The 20,009-nt window shown below is 53.7% G+C and overlaps 1 protein-coding gene across 1 annotated transcript; it reads right to left on the reverse strand.

Moving 5' to 3' along the window:
- Nucleotides 1–1,557: 1,557 nt before the first annotated feature.
- Nucleotides 1,558–19,713, reverse strand: LOC142905821 (uncharacterized). The gene is made up of 14 exons (XM_076052973.1): nt 19,600–19,713; nt 17,044–17,080; nt 16,145–16,421; nt 15,713–15,923; nt 15,444–15,469; nt 14,407–14,443; nt 12,951–12,976; nt 12,592–12,631; nt 11,662–11,692; nt 10,123–10,270; nt 6,903–7,668; nt 5,411–5,541; nt 4,052–4,147; nt 1,558–3,289 (listed from the first exon to the last, which is right to left on the reverse strand). Exons 1-14 carry the CDS (start codon nt 19,616–19,618, stop codon nt 2,558–2,560), a joined length of 2,577 nt encoding a protein of 858 aa, XP_075909088.1. The 5' UTR covers nt 19,619–19,713; the 3' UTR covers nt 1,558–2,557.
- Nucleotides 19,714–20,009: the final 296 nt, after the last annotated feature.

The following is a 20,009-nucleotide window of genomic DNA, read 5'->3' on the forward strand; positions in this document are numbered from 1 at the left end:
TGACCAAGTCAGGGCGGGGTCAAAGTTCCAGCTAACGGTGCAACGCATGGGCAAGGTAAGCACATCAATACAAGGTAAGCACATCAGTAAAAATACATATTAAAAACTCAACATTATTCATAATAAAGGTTTGTGGGTTAGATGGCGTGAGTATATAAATGTTGTATCGTAACCCTCCACCAGTGCAGTGTATATAGTGTAGTGTATAGTAGTATAGTGTTATAGTGCAGTGTATTGTATAGTGTAGTGTATAGTAGTATAGTGTTATAGTGCAGTGTATAGTAGTATAGTGTTATAGTGCAGTGTATTGTATAGTAGTATAGTGTTATAGTGCAGTGTATTGTAGTGTATAGTAGTATAGTGTTATAGTGCAGTGTATTGTATAGTGTTATAGTGCAGTGTATTGTATAGTAGTATAGTGTTATAGTGCAGTGTATTGTAGTGTATAGTAGTATAGTGTTATAGTGCAGTGTATAGTAGTATAGTGTTATAGTGCAGTGTATTATATAGTAGTATAGTGTTATAGTGCAGTGTATTGTATAGTGTTATAGTGCAGTGTATTGTATAGTAGTATAGTGTTATAGTGCAGTGTATTGTAGTGTATAGTAGTATAGTGTTATAGTGCAGTGTATAGTAGTATAGTGTTATAGTGCAGTGTATTATATAGTAGTATAGTGTTATAGTGCAGTGTATTGTATAGTGTTATAGTGCAGTGTATTGTATAGTAGTATAGTGTTATAGTGCAGTGTATTGTAGTGTATAGTAGTATAGTGTTATAGTGCAGTGTATTGTATAGTGTTATAGTGCAGTGTATTGTATAGTAGTATAGTGTTATAGTGCAGTGTATTGTATAGTGTATAGTAGCAGTGTTATAGTGCAGTGTATTGTAGTGTATAGTAGTATAGTGTTATAGTGCAGTGTATTGTATAGTGTATAGTAGTATAGTGTTATAGTGCAATGTTTTGTATAATGTTATAGTGCAGTGTATTGTATAGTGTATAGTGTTATAGTGCAGTGTATTGTATAGTGTAGTGCAAAGTAGTATCGTGTTATAGTGCAGTGTATGGTACAGTAGTAAAGTGTATAGTAGTATAGTGTAATTGAGTGTATTGTATAGTGTTATAGTGCAGTGTATTGTATAGTGTATAGTAGTGTAGTGTAATTGAGTGTATTGTATAGTGTTATAGTGCAGTGTATTGTATAGTGTATAGTAGTGTAGTGTTATAGGAGTGTAGTGGATAGTGTATAGTGTAGTGCAGTATATAGTATAGTTATAGGAGTGTAGTGTATAGTGTAGTGCAGTGTATAGTAGTGTAGTGTATAGTAGTGTATAGTGTAGTGTAGTAGCGCCGGCTGGTGACCAAAAGCGGCAACTGCGGTGTACAAACAGCACACGCGCCAGTGAGTGAACTGCATACACGGCTGTGTAGCCAGAATGGAAGCACTGGGGCAAGGTCACGGAGGGGTCCATCGGGAAGCCCCTGGGACCACGCCCGGCCGCCTTTGTCTCCCCACACACACAAGCACGTGCGCGAGAGTGAGTCGGCCACGTGCAGGGGGAATTGAATCATTTTAATGGCCGACGATGGAATGTCAATAACAGCGACTCTACTGACAACTCCCGTGCTTTGTAATTAACCGGGCGAGAACCGAGATTCACCAAATCTTACGAGCGTTGAGTGGGGGGGAGGGGGGTGGCGCTTGTGGTGGGGGAGCTTCTCACAGAGAAACAAGGGCACCGCGGTAGCTAGGAGATGTTAACTCCCTCGCCCGGTACGCAGGAGGTCGTGGGTTTGATCCCGACCCTGACGCCTGCTGCTGCTGTATATTTGGAGTTTGCGTTTCTCTCCCCGTGGCCGCGTGGATTTTTCCCGGGTTCGTCCGGTGTTTCCCCTCCACAATTTCGAACCGACGTCGTCACGCGTTCGAGAGAAATGTGGCTGCTGCTGCTGCTGCTGCTATAAATGTCCACGCGACGATGACATCATTGGCGATGGCCACACAGCTCGGTGGGGACCTCATCTGGTGAAGCGACAACCTCCCCCCAACTCTCTCTCTCTCGCACCCAACCACTGCCACGGCAGGGACGGCTCACCCCCCCCTTCCCCACCCAGTCCCACGCACGTGCTCGTTATAAAATAGTGATTTCATTTTAAACGTCGACAGGATTCTTCTTCACCACGTGAATTTAACTTCATTATTTTTATCGTTCACCGCAAGTTAAAACAACCCGCAGCCTGACGTGACTAGGGGCTTCAAGTTTGGGCGGCGCTCGGCCGACGACGACGAAAATCGATAACAAAAAACAGAAACCCCCCAGCGCGAAGGGGTTTGTGTGTCTAGAGCACTAACGCACGAGCGGCGAGCAAACGAGCCGACGCCGCTCGCGACCGTCGGCACCGTCGCCACCTCCTCCTCCTCCACCTCCTCCTCCTCCTCCTCCACCTCCTCCTCCTCATCCTCCTCCTCAACCTCCTCATCCCCCCCTCGACGGCCTGACGCGAGCTCTGCACGACCCGCGGCCCACGCGGGCGGGGGGATTGGGCGCCCCGCCACCTCAATTCTTCCCCTTCGCTTTCCCCCGGGTGCCACGGCCCCGACCCCTCTTGGGGGTCACCGTCGCCCTCTTGGGTGCCGCCGCCGGCGGCGGCTGCTGCTGCTGCTGCTGCCCACCCTCCCCCGCCACCACGGTGGGGGGCTCTGCCGCGTCCCCCAAGGGGGGCTCCGCCGCGCCCCCCGCGCCCCCCGCGCCCGCCGCGCCCGCCTGACCCTCCGTGGACTCGTCCGGCGCGTCGACGGAGACCGGGACGACGACGGCGGCGGCGCCCTCGCTGCCAACCTCCATCGCCTCCTCCGGGAAAGCCGATCCCTCGCCACCCTCGCCACCCTCACCACCCTCACGACCCTCACCACCCTCGCCACCCTCACGACCCTCGCCACCCTCACGACCCTCGCCACCCTCGCGACCCTCGCCACCCTCACGACCCTCGCCACCCTCACCACGCTCACCCTGCGATTCGACCGCTGCCCCCTCTGCCGGCTCAGCCTCTGCTACTGCTACGCCGTCCGCATCTCCCTCCCCTGCTTCCTCCTCCTCCTCCCCCCCCGTGCCTCCCTCCACTCCCTCTTTCCCCTCCGCTCCTCCCTCCGCCGCTCCCCCCTCAGCTTCGCCACTCTTGGCAGCGGCGGCGGTGACGGCAGCGGCCGCCTTCCGCTCGCTCTCCTTCTTGGCGTTCTCCACCATCTTCTTCTCGTGCTCCTTGAACTCCACCGAGAAGGGGTCCTCACCCTGCCAACACCACAACCGTCAAAGACGCGCGGCGGCGAGACGTTAACTCCCTCGCCTTGTACGCAGGAGGCGGTGGCTTCGATCCCGACCCCGACGCCTGCTGCTGTATATTTGGAGTTTGAGTGTCTCGCTCTTTCTGTACCCGTGGTCGCGTCGATTTCTCTCCGGGTCCTCCGGTTGTTCATTTTTCCCCCTCCACATTCAGAATCAACGTCACGCGTTTAGAGTATTTGGCTGCCGCTATAAATTTCCACGCGACGATAACGATTCGTGGCCAAAGCCGCTTCTGAACAAAGAGCTACGTAGCTCAGTGGGCCTTACCTGGTCAAATAAAAAATAGTTTCATAATTTAACAAACTCCACCCCCCCCACCCCCCCCCAACGCCGAAACAGAATGTTGGGCCAAGTGCTGTTAGCGAGCAGCAGCGCCTGCGAAGGCCGGCACGGCGCACGATCGGGGTGGGGTGGCCAGCATCACGACCGCCCACCTTTGTCTCCCCCAGTGACGATGTTTACCAGACACCGCGCCGGGAACTCATTTGAGGCCAATTCGACCTACGAGGAGGGGGCGGCCCAGAACCGGTTCGGTAAATCGTCACCGGTGCGTCGGTGTCGGCCGCGAGTGGGAATGGAACTCGGGTGGCCGGGTCCGAAGCGCGGACCGCCACGCCGCTCCCGAGAGAGAGGCACCGGCGTCGGGAATCGAACCCAGGCCACTCGGGAAGACAACCCCAAGTGCGTAACGTTTGCTCCGTCACTTGCCTTCTTAAATTTCTCAAACATCTCCTCCACGTCCGGCTGGTTGAGGATGCTCCTGGATATGTGGAGGATCTCAGACCGCTTTTCAAACATGTACTTCTGCAGGAGCACACGCACACAGGGACCGCGCGCCTCCGATTAGCGTGGTTGGCTCCGTACGGTGCGATACAAAGTTCAATATACGTACAAACTGCACCATAGACTCAACACTGCCCATAGACTCAACACTGTCCATAGACTCAACACTACCCATAGACTCAACACTGAGCATAGACTCAACACTGCCCATAGACTCAACACTGCCCATAGACTCAACACTGACCATAGACTCAACACTGCCCATAGACTCAACACTGCCCATAGACTCAACACTGAGCATAGACTCAATACTGACCATAGACTCAACACTGCCCATAGACTCAACACTGCCCATAGACTCAACACTACCCATAGACTCAACACTGAGCATAGACTCAACACTACCCATAGACTCAACACTGCCCATAGACTCAACACTACCCATAGACTCAACACTGACCATAGACTCAACACGTACAAACAGCCACGTTTGTTCTAATAGGCGACGCAGTGGCGAGGAGCCGGCGCTACCGACAATTGTCTGAGCTCTGCAGTCCTCGATGTATGAAGGTGCTATCGGCCAATTAACGAGTGGGAAGAAACCGGAGCGCCCGGAGTAAACCCACGCGTGCGTGCGAGGGGGAAACACGATATCCCATACAGACGGGACAGGTGGAGTCCACGCTGTTGGTGTGCCCGCCTCCTCCTGGCAGAGCCAGGGTGTGGCGGCTCGTCCTCGAAGCTAACCCACGGGAAAACGATAAACAAAATTATTCTAGCAGCTCAGGCCCGGTGAGCTATGTAGCTCTTTTTCAGAAGTGACCTGGCCACAAATGATATCTCAACGAATCGGCTTATCATCATCGTGTGGAGAGACGCAAACTCCAAATATACAGCAGGTGTCAGGATCAAGAATGAACCCACGATGACCTCCTGCATACCACGCGAGGTAGTTAACATCTCTTCACTGTGGCAGATGCTGGTCACACAGTGGGGTGGGGAGGGGGGGCGAAATGCCGGGAGAGAGATGGACAGAAAAAGAGATGGAGAGAGATAGAGATGGAGAGAGATGGAGAGAGAGATGGAGAGAGAGATGGAGAGAGAGATGAGTATTGAGAGAGAGAGATGGAGAGAGAGATGGAGAGATAGAGATGGAGAGATAGAGATGGAGAGAGAGATGGAGAGAGAGAGAGAGAGATGGAGAGAGAGATGAGGATTGAGAGAGAGAGATGGAGAGAGAGAGAGACTGAGAGAGACCATGACAGGTACGTGCAAGCGACTCGCCTCCCTCTTGTTGACGTGCGACGTTGCCGCCATGTGGCCCTCCACCTCATGTCGCGACAGCGGGATGTAGACGTTGCAGATGTAGCACGCCACCACCTCCTCGCGCTGCATCAGATCCTCAAGCTCCAGCCCTGTAGCAGCAGAGAGACGGTGGGAGCGTGGGGGGCGCAGAGACAGAGACAGCGCGGAGGGGCGGCGGTCGGCTGGTGACGGGGATTGGGGGGCGGCCGTGACGCTAAGTGGGGGAGCTCTCTCGCACTCTCAATCATTTTCTATCCTTTCAGATGCGACTCCGCGGCCCGCCCGTCTGGAACGCTCTTCCCCGTCCGATATTAGAAAGCCGCCGGGAGCTGTGATGAACTTTTAAATCGTCGTCTAAGATGGACAAGCTCACTTGTTTAGAACTGCCTTTTGTGTTTAGTTTTGTTGTCCTTCCCCCGCACCTCCGATTAGCGCGGTTGGCTACGTACGGTGGTGCGAAAGAAGTTCAACGTACACACTGCACATAGACTAACACTACCCAGACTAACACTGCACATAGACTAACACTACCCAGAGACTAACACTGCACATAGACTAACACTACCCATAGACTAACACTGCACATAGACTAACACTACCCATAGACTAACACTTCACATAGACTCAACACTACCCATAGACTCAACACTGCCCAGAGACTAACACTGCCCATAGACTCAACACTACCCAGAGACTAACACTACGCATAGACTCAACACTACCCATAGACTCAACACTACCCAGAGACTAACACTGCACATAGACTAACACTACCCAAAGACGAACACGGTCCATAGATTCAACACTGCCCAAAGACTGACACTGCACCTCCGACAAGCATGGTTGTGGCTACGTAGGGTGCGAAAGAAGTTCGCACCGTTCCCAGCAATTGCTGTTAGTGAAGAAGTGAAATGTTACATAGGCCCCTTCCATGTCGCATCCTCCACTACGCACGATTCCCCGCACACACACACACACGCGCACACATGCACACACACGCGCGCACGCGCTTGCACGCACGCCACTAGTTCGGCACATGTCGCATACGTACACACACACACACACACGCGCTCGCACACGTGGATACACGACGTCGCACGCATGCATACGCACATACGCGCGCACGCACCCCCACGCACAACGCAACTGGCTGGCCAAGCGAGCGTGGTGGCGCTCATCGACTTTGGGTTTGGCGGCGTGTCACTGCTTTCGCTTTGCTTGTTTTGACTCTTTTTTTATTTCGTTTCGGGTTTTAAAAAAACGCACGAGGGCCCCAAACGGAATCCAAATGGAATTTCCACTCCTCCTCGTTTTTAAACCGCAGATGGTTTAGAGAGGCGCACGCGCGGACGGCACCGGGCGGCGGAGGGGAGGAGGAGGGGGTGTGGGCGGGCGGTGGGGGGGTGGGGGTGAGGACGCGGAGCTGCCCGGCGCTCGTCAGCACTCCCTGCGACAGCCCTCTCCAGTTTACCTGCCAACGGGTCAAAGCTCTGCTCGGCCGGATCAACCACGGCCTCTCCCGCCTCATTCGTGGCTTCTGCCGGCGCCTTCTCGGCGTCTTGCTGCGCTTCGGCCGACGCCTCTGGCCGCTTCTCCGCCGCTTCCTCGACAGAAGACGACGAGGCCGGCGCTTTCGCATCCTGCGCGGGCGTGTCGCCCTTCGTCGCCGCAGACCCCTCCTCCTCCTCTTTGCGTTCGTCGTCGGCGACGGCGGCGGGTTCGACGGAGGTGGAATCATCGGCGGCGGCCTCCTCCGTGGGAAGAACAGCAGTGCTCTCAGAGTCTGCCACATCGCAGGCTTTACCGCCCGTTGTTGTTGTCGTTGTTGTTGTCGTTTCCCCCATTGTTGTTGTTTTCCCCCCCGTTGTTGTTTCGCCGGGCACCTCAGCCGCGACTTCTTCGGTTCCCAAGACCTCGGCCGTCACGGCGGCTGCGACAACGGCAGAGGCCTCTACCACTGTCCCAGTCGTGTCCATAGATTCGTCGTCGTCTTCTCGCTGCCCTTGTCGTTGCGGTTTAGCGTCGGCGGGGAGATCGGCGGCGGTTTCGTCGGCCGCGAGTGCCGGGTCGGCACCGGCCACCTCGGCGGCGGCTTTCCCTTCGTCCTCCGCGGCGACATCGCTCAAAGTCTTCTCCTCCTCCTTCGACTTGGAGCTCTTTGGCTTCTCGTGTCGGTTCACTTTGCCATACTCCTTCTTGCGAGTTGACAATTTCTTGTTTTTCAACGTTATGTATTGCTACAAGAGAAGAAGGGAAAATGTAAAAGTAGATCTGCAAAAGATCGCTCTTTCTCGAGTTGTGACTTCGTTGCGCAGTGCCGTTAGGGTTACACGCACGCAGACACGCACACGCTGGCGGACCACCCCACAAACCCCTCCCTCCCCGCCCAGTAACAGCACAAACACAACAACACAGCCCTGGCTTGCTGTGTGCGGGCTGTCTCGCACCTACCCCAGTTCCCGGCTCTCCAGAACAAGCGGCGTGCATCTCAAGCCTACTCCACGCAGACTCCCCCCCCACCATCCCCATCCCTCCCCCCACCCTCACTCCCCCCGCAGAGATGATTGATGTCTCGAGCGTTTATGGTAGCCGCATCGCACGCTTTTAGATGCACTTCTGCGGCCGTCTGGAACGCTCTTCCTTCGGATATTAGGAAGATTTACAAACTCTTTTCTTTAGAACTACTTTGTGTTTGGTTTGTTGTCCTTCCCCCGCACCTCCGATTAGCAGTTGGCTACGTACGGTGGTGCGAAAGAAGTTCAACATACGTACTGCCCATAGACTCAACACCACCCTCCAATATAGCACGGTTGGCTACGTACTGCGGTGCAAAAGATGTTCAACGTATGTACTTGCCCATAGACTCAACGATGCACCTCCGATTAGCACGGTTGGCTACGTACGGTGCAAAAAATGTTCAACGTACACACTGACGTACACATGGCTCCGCGTAGTCCAAGGGGTGCAAGTACCCATCCGTCACATCGCAACGCCAACCGCTTGGGCACACACGCTTGCTCGTAGCGATGCTCAAAACACGGCCGGTGGGCGTGGGGGGAGCGAACCTAACCCAGCGTTCACACAGAGAAGCTCCCCAAGTGGTGTTGATCCAAACATCCCAAGGCTGGACAGCTTGCGCTGGAAATCACCGAGGTGGGAATTACGCAGCGGCATCGCCACCCCACCCACACACCCCACCAACCCGCCCCCTACTGTGAAAACTTGGCAGGGACCCCTCCCGCAAAGAGTCTTGGGACTCATTAAGGCTTTCCTGGGTACAGGTGTAACGGTATCAATAGTAATAATAATAGTGAGCAAACTAGAAACCTATTATTTTTTTTTATTTTATTTTACCAGGTAAGGCCTACTGAGCTACGTGGCTCTGTTTCAAGTAACGACCTGGCTATCACGAACAACAGCTCAATGAAGTGGCGGCTCATCATCATCGTCGTGTGGAAACTTAGAGCGGCAGCCAATTACTCTAAAACACTTCACACGTTCACCCTAGATGCCCCGAGAAAAATCCACGACACCACGGGGAGACGGACAGACACGCAAACTCCAAATATACAACGGCAGGCATAGTCAGGGTCGGGGTCGAAAAGCTGAGCCTGGGTCATCGTAGCCCCAGCACTGACGCTCATCTAAGAGCAACTAAGGCCGAACGCTTTACTCACGCGGCACAACCGTCGGACAAATGAAAAGAACGGATTCTCCGCATCGCATTCGGAAGGCACACGGCCAAAACCCTACCCACGCATTCCCAGCAAACGCGGCATAGAAATCTCCAATTAGAAACCTCCCATTAGGATTGTTGGCTTACGTACGGTGCAAAGGAAGCTCAACATAGAGAACGGGCAACTGCATGCGCGCGCACACTCAAACAGGAAGACACATACGCACACACACACGCACACAAAAGACAAAGATCCCCCATATAGCTTTAACAGACTGTAGGGGCAAGTGCTTTTTGCGAGCACCTATGAAGGCCAGAACGGTACACGAGGGGGTGGGTGGCCAGCACCACGCCCCGCCACCTTTGTCTCCCCAGTGGCGATGTTTACGCACCACACCAGGTACTCGTTTGAGGCTGAGTCGACCTAGGGGAGGCCCAGGACCGGTTCAGATAATCGTCACTGGTGTTGGCCGTGAGCGGGAATCGAACTCGCGTCGTCGGGTTCATAGCGCAGCGTAGCGCTAACCGCTACACTATCGCTCCTCACACACTCGCACACACACACACAAACAGGAAAACACACACGCACACCGCCTCTCACAAGGCCCTGAGAAAATAGGGGAGGAGACCCTTTGCCCAACAAGTAGGAAGTTGGCCGACGGAGACAACTGTAGGCCGACTACAGTGTTCACTACCAACGGCTATCAGAAGTAACCAACGACATTTCGGTGACCCAGGTCGTGGGTCACTCTTGCGTACAGGGGACTCGTCACCGTCTCCGCTCGCTCTGCCCTGCTTAGACAAGGTCAACTTGAACTGGACAACGGCAGCAACTGATAAAGGGGCAGGGTGGTTGGGGGGGCGGGAGCGGAGAGGGAGGGATGGAGCGGATGAAGCGGAGGAAGCAAGCGGAGGGAGGGAGCGGAAAGAGCGAGCGGTGGGAGGAAGCAAGCGGAGGGAGGAGGGGAGGGAGCGGAGGGAGTGAGGCGTTGGGGTGCAGGCTGTGCAGCCTTACGTGCAGGAACTCGGACATGCCCTTCTCGTCGGGGAAGGCCTCCTTGACGAGGCGCAGGATGAACTGGTGGCAGGGGCTGCCCAGGTGGTACTCGATGTCAGCCTCCTCCGCCGTGCCGTACTTGCACACGGCGCAGTAGTACTGCTGCCTGCAGACACGGCGCCCGCGTCACCGACTCGCCTGTTCACGGACTCGCCCGACCGCGGACTCGCTTGCCCGCCCGCCCGCCCGCCGGCGCATGCGCTACCACCCGGTAAAACCAGTAAAGCGCAAGCGACCTTGGCTAATGATGAAAACATCAATTAGAGTACTCTTTGGTTCTTTCGGTAAAGTCACGTAGGGAGAAAAATAATCGATCATGACGTTTCGATAACAACACAAGCAATCGTCATCAGGTGGAACAACCACAGCAAGAAAAAACACCTGATGACGATTGCTTGTGTTGCGATCGAAACGTCGTGATATATTATTTTTCTACCTACGTGACTTTACTGAAATAACCAAAGAGTATGGATTCATGCAGTCGCAAAAGCTTAAAATCAAGATCAATTATAGCTCTGGTGAAGGCCAATCAGTTCAAAAGACAATGCAAGTATTATCAGAGCACCTTTATTTGCATGTTTTGCCACAAGCGTGTGTGCGATTAATGCAGACTTGACGCCTTGGGATAGGTATCTTATTTGGCGTTAGAACATATAAACACCTCCCGTTTTACATTGCCAGAAAGGGTGACGCTTATTAAATTTTTCATCATTTTCATAATGGCAAAAAAAACCGTCCCATAGGTATCAACTGCCGCCCTGCAACGTGTTTGTCACCATGGGCACCACGCACGCTCACGTCAGCTGTGTGGCAGTGCCACCCATCGTGACACAGCCACTCATCCCAACCAGCCTTGGCCGTGACGTCACCGCCCCAGGGGAGAGAGGCTCGTGCCAGGCTAGGTGGCACTTCTGAGGACGTCACGCGTGAAGTTTGCAAGGCTTTCTCGCTGCTGGCTGGAGAGATCACGGGACCCCAAGTGGATGACCGACTGGGGCATATGCATGGGGTGCTGGCAGTGGCGAGATGTTAACTCTCTCACCTGGTATGCAGGAGGTCGTGGGTTTGATCCCGACCCTGACGCCTGCTGTATCTTTGGAGTTTGCATCTCCAACCGTGGCAAGAGATGTGAATTCCCTCGCCTGGTAAGCAGGAGATCGTGGGTGTGATCCCGACCCTGACGCCTGCTGTATCTTTGGAGTTTGCGTCTCTCCTCTCTCTCCCAATGGTCGAGTAGATTTTTTTCAGGCCTCCGGTTTTTCCCTCCCCATGTAGAATCGACGTCACGCACTTAACAAGTGTTTGGCTGCTGCTATAAATTTCCACGCGATGATAAGCCACTTCGTTGAGCTACCATTACGTGAGGCCAGATCGCTTCTGAAAGAGAGCTACATAGCTCAGTGGGCCTTAGCTCGCATCCACGTGTCATTATACAATAGGACACGGGGGGAAATAGGAATTGATGACATCTGGTTTTACTCTGAATATGAACCTTACTTGAAGGACTCCCGTCTGTTCTTCATCCTGCCTGTGGAGAGACGTGAAACACAGAGGGGAAGATAATGATGAGAATGCGCGCGCGTAAAACATCGTCACTTCCTAGGTCACGGTCACAACAACAATAACAAGAGTGATTTCCTGCCCTCCTGTTTACAGCTCCTGCACAGAGCCAGTGCTGGAAATTCCACATTCCTATGGCGGAGGAAAAGTCTCTCCACAGGACAACCACACGGTTTAACTTCCTCACTCAAAGTGGTACTCGTTTTAACCACCCCGGAGGGATAATGAGCCAAACACACTTCATTACGGATCGGTTTTTAGTATTTGTTCACGCATTTGACTGAGGCGTGATGCTCAGTGCATTAATAAAGCAGCCCCTGTGTAGGTTACAGACCTAACGACGTTTTGTAGACGCGTCATCACGCGCTTGCTGCGTGCGTGTGTGCGCACGTATCCAGCGACATCCCTGGGCCACGGGGAACTTCCAAGTGCGACATGCGGACGGCCTGACAAGCCAGCCGGTCTCTCTCTCTCTCTCCACCAAAGACAAAGCTCCCCTGACAAGCCAGCCGGTCTCTCTCTCTCTCTCCACCAAAGACAAAGCTCCCCCGTGTAACCTTAAAAGACCCGAGTTCGATTCCCGCTCACGGCCAACACCAGTGACAATTATCTGAACCGGTCCTGGGCCTCCTCCCCTAGGTAGACTCGGCCTCAAATGAGTACCCGGTGCGGTGTGTGAACATCGCCACTGGCGGACGGGCGCGGTGTTGGCCACCCACCCCCTGAGTGTGCCGTTCCGGCCTTCATAGCCGCTGGCTGCTACTCGCGATCAGCACTTGCCCCTGACGGTCTGCAGAAGGCTACACGGGGGGAGGTGGGGATCTTTGTCTTGTTGTGGATGAGGTTGTGAGTGAGCGAGAAACTCACGGCCAGAATCATCGTAGTCCAGCTTCTCAGAGCGCTGCCTCTGTGAACAGACAGCACAATGGATGAGCGGATGCCAACCACCCACCCTGTACAGCCTACAACTGGGTACATTTTGATTTAAAGCTTTCGCGACTGCAGGGATTCATATTCTTGATTCTTTCGGTAAAGTCACGTAGAAGGGAACAGTAAAATAATAAAAATATAAAGCAACACATTTTATAAAACAATACATTTAATTGTTTTATATTTTTATTATTTTATTGTTTCCCTTCAACGTGACTTTACCGAAAGAACCAAGAACTGGGTAAATGTTTTATGAAATCAACCACGTGAACAAGATGAACTCATTGCACACTCACCCCGTGCTTGTCATCTCGGTCGAAACCTGGGCGCAGCGACACATGGCAAACAAGGCAAACGTTATTCACACGGACAGGGGATGCCCCCCCACCCCGAGAACCGCAGTCAAAGATTCAAATTCAGGGGAGCGTGAAGGGCCCTGGCGATGCCCACTCACAACTGGGGCGCCACGGAGGCAAGATGCCAGCTCCCTCGCCCGGCACGCAGCAGGTTGTGGGCGCGATCCCCAAGCTCGCGACGTCTGCTGACGTGTATTTGGAGTCTGCGTGTCTCTCGCCCCGTGGTCGCGTCGATTCTTTCCCCGGGTCCTCTGGTTTTTCCCACCGCATTTAGAATCGGCGTCACGCGTTTCAGAGTATTTGGCTGCCGCTATATATTTCCACACGATGACGACAAGCCGCTACGTTGAGCCATCATTTGTGATAGCCAGGTCGCGTCTGAAAAACGGGCTACATAGCTCAGTGGGCCTTACCTGGTAAGACAACAAATAGTTTTTTGCAAAGGGACGTGGAAATGTGATAAACGGTCACCCACGCAGTGCCGAGAATAAATTCAATGATCGACTCTGGGTTTTGTCTAATTTTTGTTCGTCTTGGTTTGTGTTACTTTGTCATTTATTTTCGTTCAGTTCGTACCACTGAACCTCTACGCAGGGCACAATCAATGCAAAGACAAAGATCCCCTCTAAAGCCTTAAAAGACCATTGGGGCAAGTGCTGTTAGCGAGCAGCACCTATGAAGGCTGGCGCGGCACACGAGGGAGTGGGTGGCCAACACCACGCACGGTCGCCTTTGTCTCCCCAGTGGCGATGTTTACACACCGCACCAGGTGCTCATTTCAGGCTGAGTCGACCTAGGGGAGGCCCAGGAAAGGTTCAGATAACCGTCACTGGCGGTAGCCGTGAGCGGCAATCGAACTCAGGTCGCCGGCTTTGTAGCGCAGCTCTCTGACCACTCCCCTACCGCTCCGCACACAATCAACGCTCACGCACACACAAACACACACAAACCTACGCTTGTACCGGGGGCATTACCTACAGTGTACACTGTGTGTGTGCCGGTTGCGTTGTGTGTGGGTGCGTGTGATTTGTTGTGCGATGGTTGTGGGGCGCGGCAGTGTTTTGGTTAGCGCACCGCGCTACCAACCCGGTGACAAGAGTTCGATTGCCGCTCATGGCAGATAAGAGTGGCGGATTTCTGACAGGTATATAGGTCGACCCAGGCTTAAATAATGAGCTGGTGCGATGTGTGTGAACATCAGATATTGGGGAGACAAAGGCAGCCGGGCGCGGTACCGGCCACCGCACCCCCCCGTGTTGCATGCCGTGACGACCTTCGTAGGTGCTGCTCGCTAACAGCACTTGCCCCAACAGTCTGTGCAAGGCTACACGGGGGATCTTGTTGTTGTGTGACGGTGAAGAGGTGCTATCTGTAGGCAGGCGTGCGCTGTACTTACTGCGCCCATCGGTGTCGCGGTCGCTCCTGCTGTGTCTCTGCAAACAAATAAAGAATAAAAACCACGGTGAGCGGGTGTTGGAAATTCCACATTCCCTACGGCGAGAGCGAGTCTACCCGTAGCGCACAGCCGCCGTTGACCCTTCCCCACACAGAGTGGTGCTCAATGTATTGACCCTGGAAAGAGGGATGACAATGATGACGACGACGATAATGATGTTGACAATGATGATGATAATGATGATTATGTTGACGACAATGATGATAACAATGATGACAATCACGATGTTGACGACGATGATGACAATGACGATGATATTGACAACGACGATGATGACATTGAGACAACGACGATGATGACAACGATGACGGGCCAAGTTCAACCCCCACCACAGCCAGGAGGTGAACTCGCGCGACCCTTCAGAATGCGAGCCGCTCGCTCTACGGCCGAGCAGCCACCTGGCCCACAGGCAGGTAAGCGACTTGACGTTGTAGAAACTCGTGCAAGGAAGTCCTTACTCTAACTATCTGTAAAGTGGCTCATTTCATCCGTAGATCCCAATGCGCCACAGTGTATGGAAAGCCACAAAATAACCAGAACCTGTAAGGTACACGGCCAGAAGTAGGCAGGGAGTAAAGGCCAATTTAAAGAGGCGAGTTTTCCCTCGTTATTCACGAACTTGCTTTATGCACGAACTTGGCTCTCCGCCACGTTGGCTATCCGCGAATCGCTTCTGGAAGTCTACACGACGACTGCTTCAAGAGAGAGAAAAAAAAATTGATGAGATGAAGTGATGAGTGAGAATGTGATGAGAGATGCAGTGATGAGAGAGAATGTGAAATGAAGTGATGAGAATGTGATGAGAGATAACGCTGTGAGATATAAAGTGATGAGAGAAAGTGATGTGTTATTCTGATTCTTTTCACGTATTTAATAGCTTATTTATGGGTTTATATAAGGCAATGAAAAATGAATGACTCCCGTAAAAGAGTGGAGTAATAACGGTGAGAAAGCCAGCAAGAAACAAAGTTGCTCACCTCCTCTTTGTCGTAGCGCTCGTGCTCTGCAGGAGAGAATGGCACAGACACGCTGGTGACCACTTCATCTGCGGTGCGCTGGTGCTGGTGGTGGCCCAACACAGCGCGAATGAGACGAAACCGTCAAGTCCGGTAGACCGAGTTTACTCAACGCGGGCGGAGGCAGAACCGGTGCGCGGTTGTAATAGCGAAGGAAGAGCGCCGGGGAAGCGAGTGACCGCACACACGCAGGGCGCGCCGTGCGTGTGGGGGGTGGGGGTGGGCGCTACCTCTGCTGTCGTCTCGACGCGGTCTCTTGGGCTGGGACCCGCCGGACCAGGAGCGGTCGCGGCGCTGGTAGCTGCCGCCCTCGCGGCCGCCGCGGTCGTGATCAAGGTGGTGGTAGTGGTGCTCGCGCTCCCCGTAGCCGGAGCGCCTGAAGCCGGAACCGCCGCCGTAGCCTCCGCCATAGCTGCCTCCTCCGCCATAGTCCCTGCCGTGCTGCACCAAGATGTTCACGAAGATATTCACTCTCAACACACGGACCCCTCGGCAAGACACTCGCGCTGACGCTCGTCGCGCCAACGACTCGCGGGTCGTACTAGCGCGAGTACGAGCGTGAGTACGAGTGTGAGTACGAGCGTGAGTACGAGCGTCAACGAGCGTCAACGAGCCCAAACGCTCCCGCGTTCACGTCACGACGAGTGGTGGCGCGCCCTCACCCCAGAGGCCGCGGCGCGGTGCGGCGGCCCCCCGTAGTCGCGCGACGAGGACCCCCCGCCGACCCCGCCGCCGCCCCCCTCGTAGTAGTCTTGGCGGCCCCCGTATCCGTACGAGGCGGGCGCCTTGGCTGGGTACGGCGCCGCGTGGTGGCGCTCGTACGCGCGGTCGTCCGAGCGCCACCCGGCGGGTCGCGCGTAGCCCGCGTGGTGAGCGCCGCCTCCTCCTCCTCCGGGGCCGTGGTGGTAGTCGTCCCCCCGGGAGTCGTATGGCTGGTAGCTGAACCGCGTTCACGCGCAGAGACAAAATCCCGGGGGCTGTGAACGCGGATGCAGGCGCGTTCGTTCGTGGTTCGGGTCCCGGCAGGCCGCCCCGAGGTTCTTTATGTGTTTGGTTTTGTTGTCGATTTGCGCGGTTGGCTATGTATGGTGCAAAAGAAGTTCAACATACGTACATACACCCCCTGACTCAACACTGCCCATAGACTAACACTGCCCAAAGCCTCAACACTCCACCTAGGATTAGCACGGCTGGCTACGTATTGTGTTAAAGAAGTTCAACATACACACAGGCCATAGACTAAACCTACCCATAGACTCAATGCTCCCCCATCGACTAAGACTACCCATTGACTCAACACCGCATCTCCGATTAGCACGGCTGGCTACGTACACACGTGCGCACACCGCACAACACACATCGCTAGCTCGGCAACACAAAACCAGCTTCACGTAGGCATTGGCAAAATCCCGCGCGCGACGATGCAACGGCGTCGCGGTCCGAATCGCGTCCCGCGCCAACAGCGCGTGGACAGCGCACTGCGGTGGGAATGGCGGCAGACGCTTGTGAACTGCCGTGAAGGGGAGAGCGAGCGAGCGAGAACGAGCGTGGAATCACTCACTCCTTTGGGTGGCCTCCGCCGTAGCTGGTACCGGGACCTGCGCACGGCGACAGAAACGCACGCACGGGAGAGAGAGAAAGTCTGAGCGTTGTTTATTTTCATCGACCGGAGAGGCGAGTTGTCATTCGCAAGGGTGACCCCCGTGGGGGGGGGCTCAGAAAGAAACAACATGACAAAATGCAAATAGATCTGTTTACTGCGATGCAGCATTTTTTTGGCTTCAGAAAAAAAACCGCGTCGCATGGGACATCGAACATTTGCACAAAATCGCTGTTAAATAGTCAATTAACAACTAAGTGAAAATACTCAACAACTATTTTAAACTATGAGCCAGGTAAGGCCCCAAATGCGCTACTACAGAGCTCTGTTTCAGAAGTGACCTGGCCACAAATGACAGCTCAACGAAGTGGCGTATCAAGTGGAAGTTTATCGCTCTGAACGCATTGTGATGTTGACTCTAAATGTGGAGGGAAAACCCGGAGGACCCGGAGAGAAATCCACGCGACCACGGGGAGAGAGAGACACGCAAACTCCAAACATACAGCAGGTATCGTCAGGGTCGGGATCGAACCCATGACCTCCTGTATACCAGGCGAGGTAGTTCACATCTCGCCACCCAGCACAGAGAGCAACACGAGCATCGCTCCATCTCCACGGTGGGCGGTCCCTCTGGGACACGTCCGTTCCATCCCTTGTCTGCGGCTCCGCTATTATTCTCGACCATCGGCCAACATCTGCACTTGTGTGCAACAAAAACAGAGAACTTGATAGCTCATCGGATTCCTCCTCCAGTCTAAATACGGCGGTGCCTCGGTTTACAATGCCATCAATTAACAATATTTAGACTCACGATCCGCCTCCCATAGGGGTCCCATTGTTCCCATTAACTGATGTTCGATTAACGATCATGTTTACGATATCACGCGGACCCGCAAATTTTGGCCAATCAAAGCGGTCCCTAAGTCGGACTCTGCAGACCTCAGCCAATCAGCGATCCCTTCAGCCATTCATCTTCTTAGCCTAAGGTAAGAATTGTTACTTCACGCACCTTTTTATGCTGTTAATTATTTATCCGTGTTTCTATTAATATTAATTATTTAAACATTTAATGTGTTCTTATAACGTTTATTGCGTGGTTAAACGTCAAGCTATTTTTTTAGGGTGAAAAACATCACCTTCTTCTTACATGTATATCCTATGTTCGATCAACGACAATTTCAATTAACGATGGGTTTTCGTGGAACCAATAAATATCGTTCAGCGAGGAACCGCTGCAATGATTGTTCCGACACCCCAATTCCGGAAGAGCTGCCCGCGTTTCGGTGGCAATCATTCCGGAATCTGTTCCATCCAGAATAACTGCCATTCCGATATCCGGAAGATTCGTTCCCTATCTTCACAGCGTCTTCCGGAAGAACCGCCGGCGTTTCGGTGGGCCTCTTCCGGAATCCGTTCCATCCAGAATAACTGCCATTCCGATATCCGGAAGATTCGTTCCCTATCTTCACAGCGTCTTCCGGAAGAACCGCCGGCGTTTCGGTGGGCATCTTCCGGAATCCGTTCCATCCAGAATAACTGCCATTCCGATATCCGGAAGATTCGTTCCCTATCTTCACAGCGTCTTCCGGAAGAACCGCCGGCGTTTCGGTGGGCATCTTCCGGAAGCGGCATGCTGCCCGCGCTCACCGCTTGTTCAAAGGGGCCGCCATTTTGTCGGGCCCCAAAGTGTTCGCTCGCTTAGCAGGAACGCAAACAAACTCCTTCGGCTGCTCGCCGCAATACACCACCACACCCCCCTCACGAAATTCGCCTCGTCGTTTAGGCGGCTCGACGATTCGTTTCGTCCGTCGCCAGTGCCGGCTTTAGCAGTTGCCACCGCTCTCACTCTGCGTTGTTTCTCGCGCGGAACTTTCTACATTCGGTAGGGCCGGATGCAGTGCCGGATTAAGTGCGGGGCCTCTAGCACATGTTGTTATAAAGGGCCCTAAGTAAAAAACACACGTAAATATTGAAACACATTTTTTTAACTTGCATAGCTTTAAGTAATTGTATACGGCCAGATAATACAACAAATCGCTAACCTTAAACACGCAGTTTTTAAAAGTTGAGGGCGGTATAGTAATAGAGCAAGTGCAGAATCACTGAACCGGAATTGATAGCTTGAAAGCGTTTAGCGCGGGGTCCTTTGAAAGTGGGGCCCGTAGCTGCTACTACATGTAGCTACTTGTGCTGCTAGGATAATCCGGTACTGGCCGGAGTACGGCGGCCGTGAGACGCCAGGGCACGACTACAACTGGCTTCACATTCAGGCGGGGCGAGACGGCTAACGCGCAACCGCGTCAGGAGCCGGAGCGATGTTTCCTTTCGTATTTGTCGGTGTGGGGGGTGGGGGGGGCATTGCGTCGTTATACGTTGTCACGGTGTCTGGTGTGCAACGACGATGAATGCGTGAGGGAATAACACCGGGGGCTCGTTCTCTGCAGCAAAACAACCAACGCCCCTCTCCCTCCATCCCCTCACGACAAAACCGTGGACGAGTCGGGACCGTCACCTCACCTCGTTCAAAATACGCCATCGCTGTTGTCCCGCGTGACGGGAAGGGGGGGCGCTGCTTTTTTTTGGGCGGGAAGCGTGGTGACGTCAGCGCGCTCGCTGGCGTGGTGACGTCGTCGCGCCCACTTCGCGTGGTGACGTCAGCGCGCTCGCTGGCGTGGTGACGTCGTGGCGCACACTTCGCGTGGTGACGTCAGGCGCGTATTATAATAGCTCAGTGGTGGGCCGAAACGTCGTGAATTTAATTTAGTTTTCATTTTTGTGACTGCAGGAATCCATATTCTTTGGTTCTTTCGGTAAAGTTACGTAGGTAGAAAAATAATAGATCACGACGTTTCGATCGCAACACAAGCAATCGTCTTCAGGTGGGATAACCACAGCTGCTGAAGTAGGCGATCGGTATAGTATTATTG

Source organism: Petromyzon marinus, chromosome 59 (assembly GCF_048934315.1).
Source record: "Petromyzon marinus isolate PM22_M1 ecotype Great Lakes invasive population chromosome 59, UKy_Petmar_22M1.pri1.0, whole genome shotgun sequence".
Classification (NCBI taxonomy): Eukaryota; Metazoa; Chordata; class Hyperoartia; order Petromyzontiformes; family Petromyzontidae; genus Petromyzon; species Petromyzon marinus.

Excerpts from the sequence above, each read along its gene's own strand:
- LOC142905821 (XM_076052973.1), bottom strand. Across the intron at positions 15,924-16,144 it reads ACCGCGCCGCGGCCTCTGGG|CACGGCAGGGACTATGGCGG; the intron begins GTGAGGGCGCGC and ends ATCTTGGTGCAG. Across the intron at positions 3,290-4,051 it reads TGTTTGAGAAATTTAAGAAG|GGTGAGGACCCCTTCTCGGT; the intron begins GCAAGTGACGGA and ends TGGTGTTGGCAG.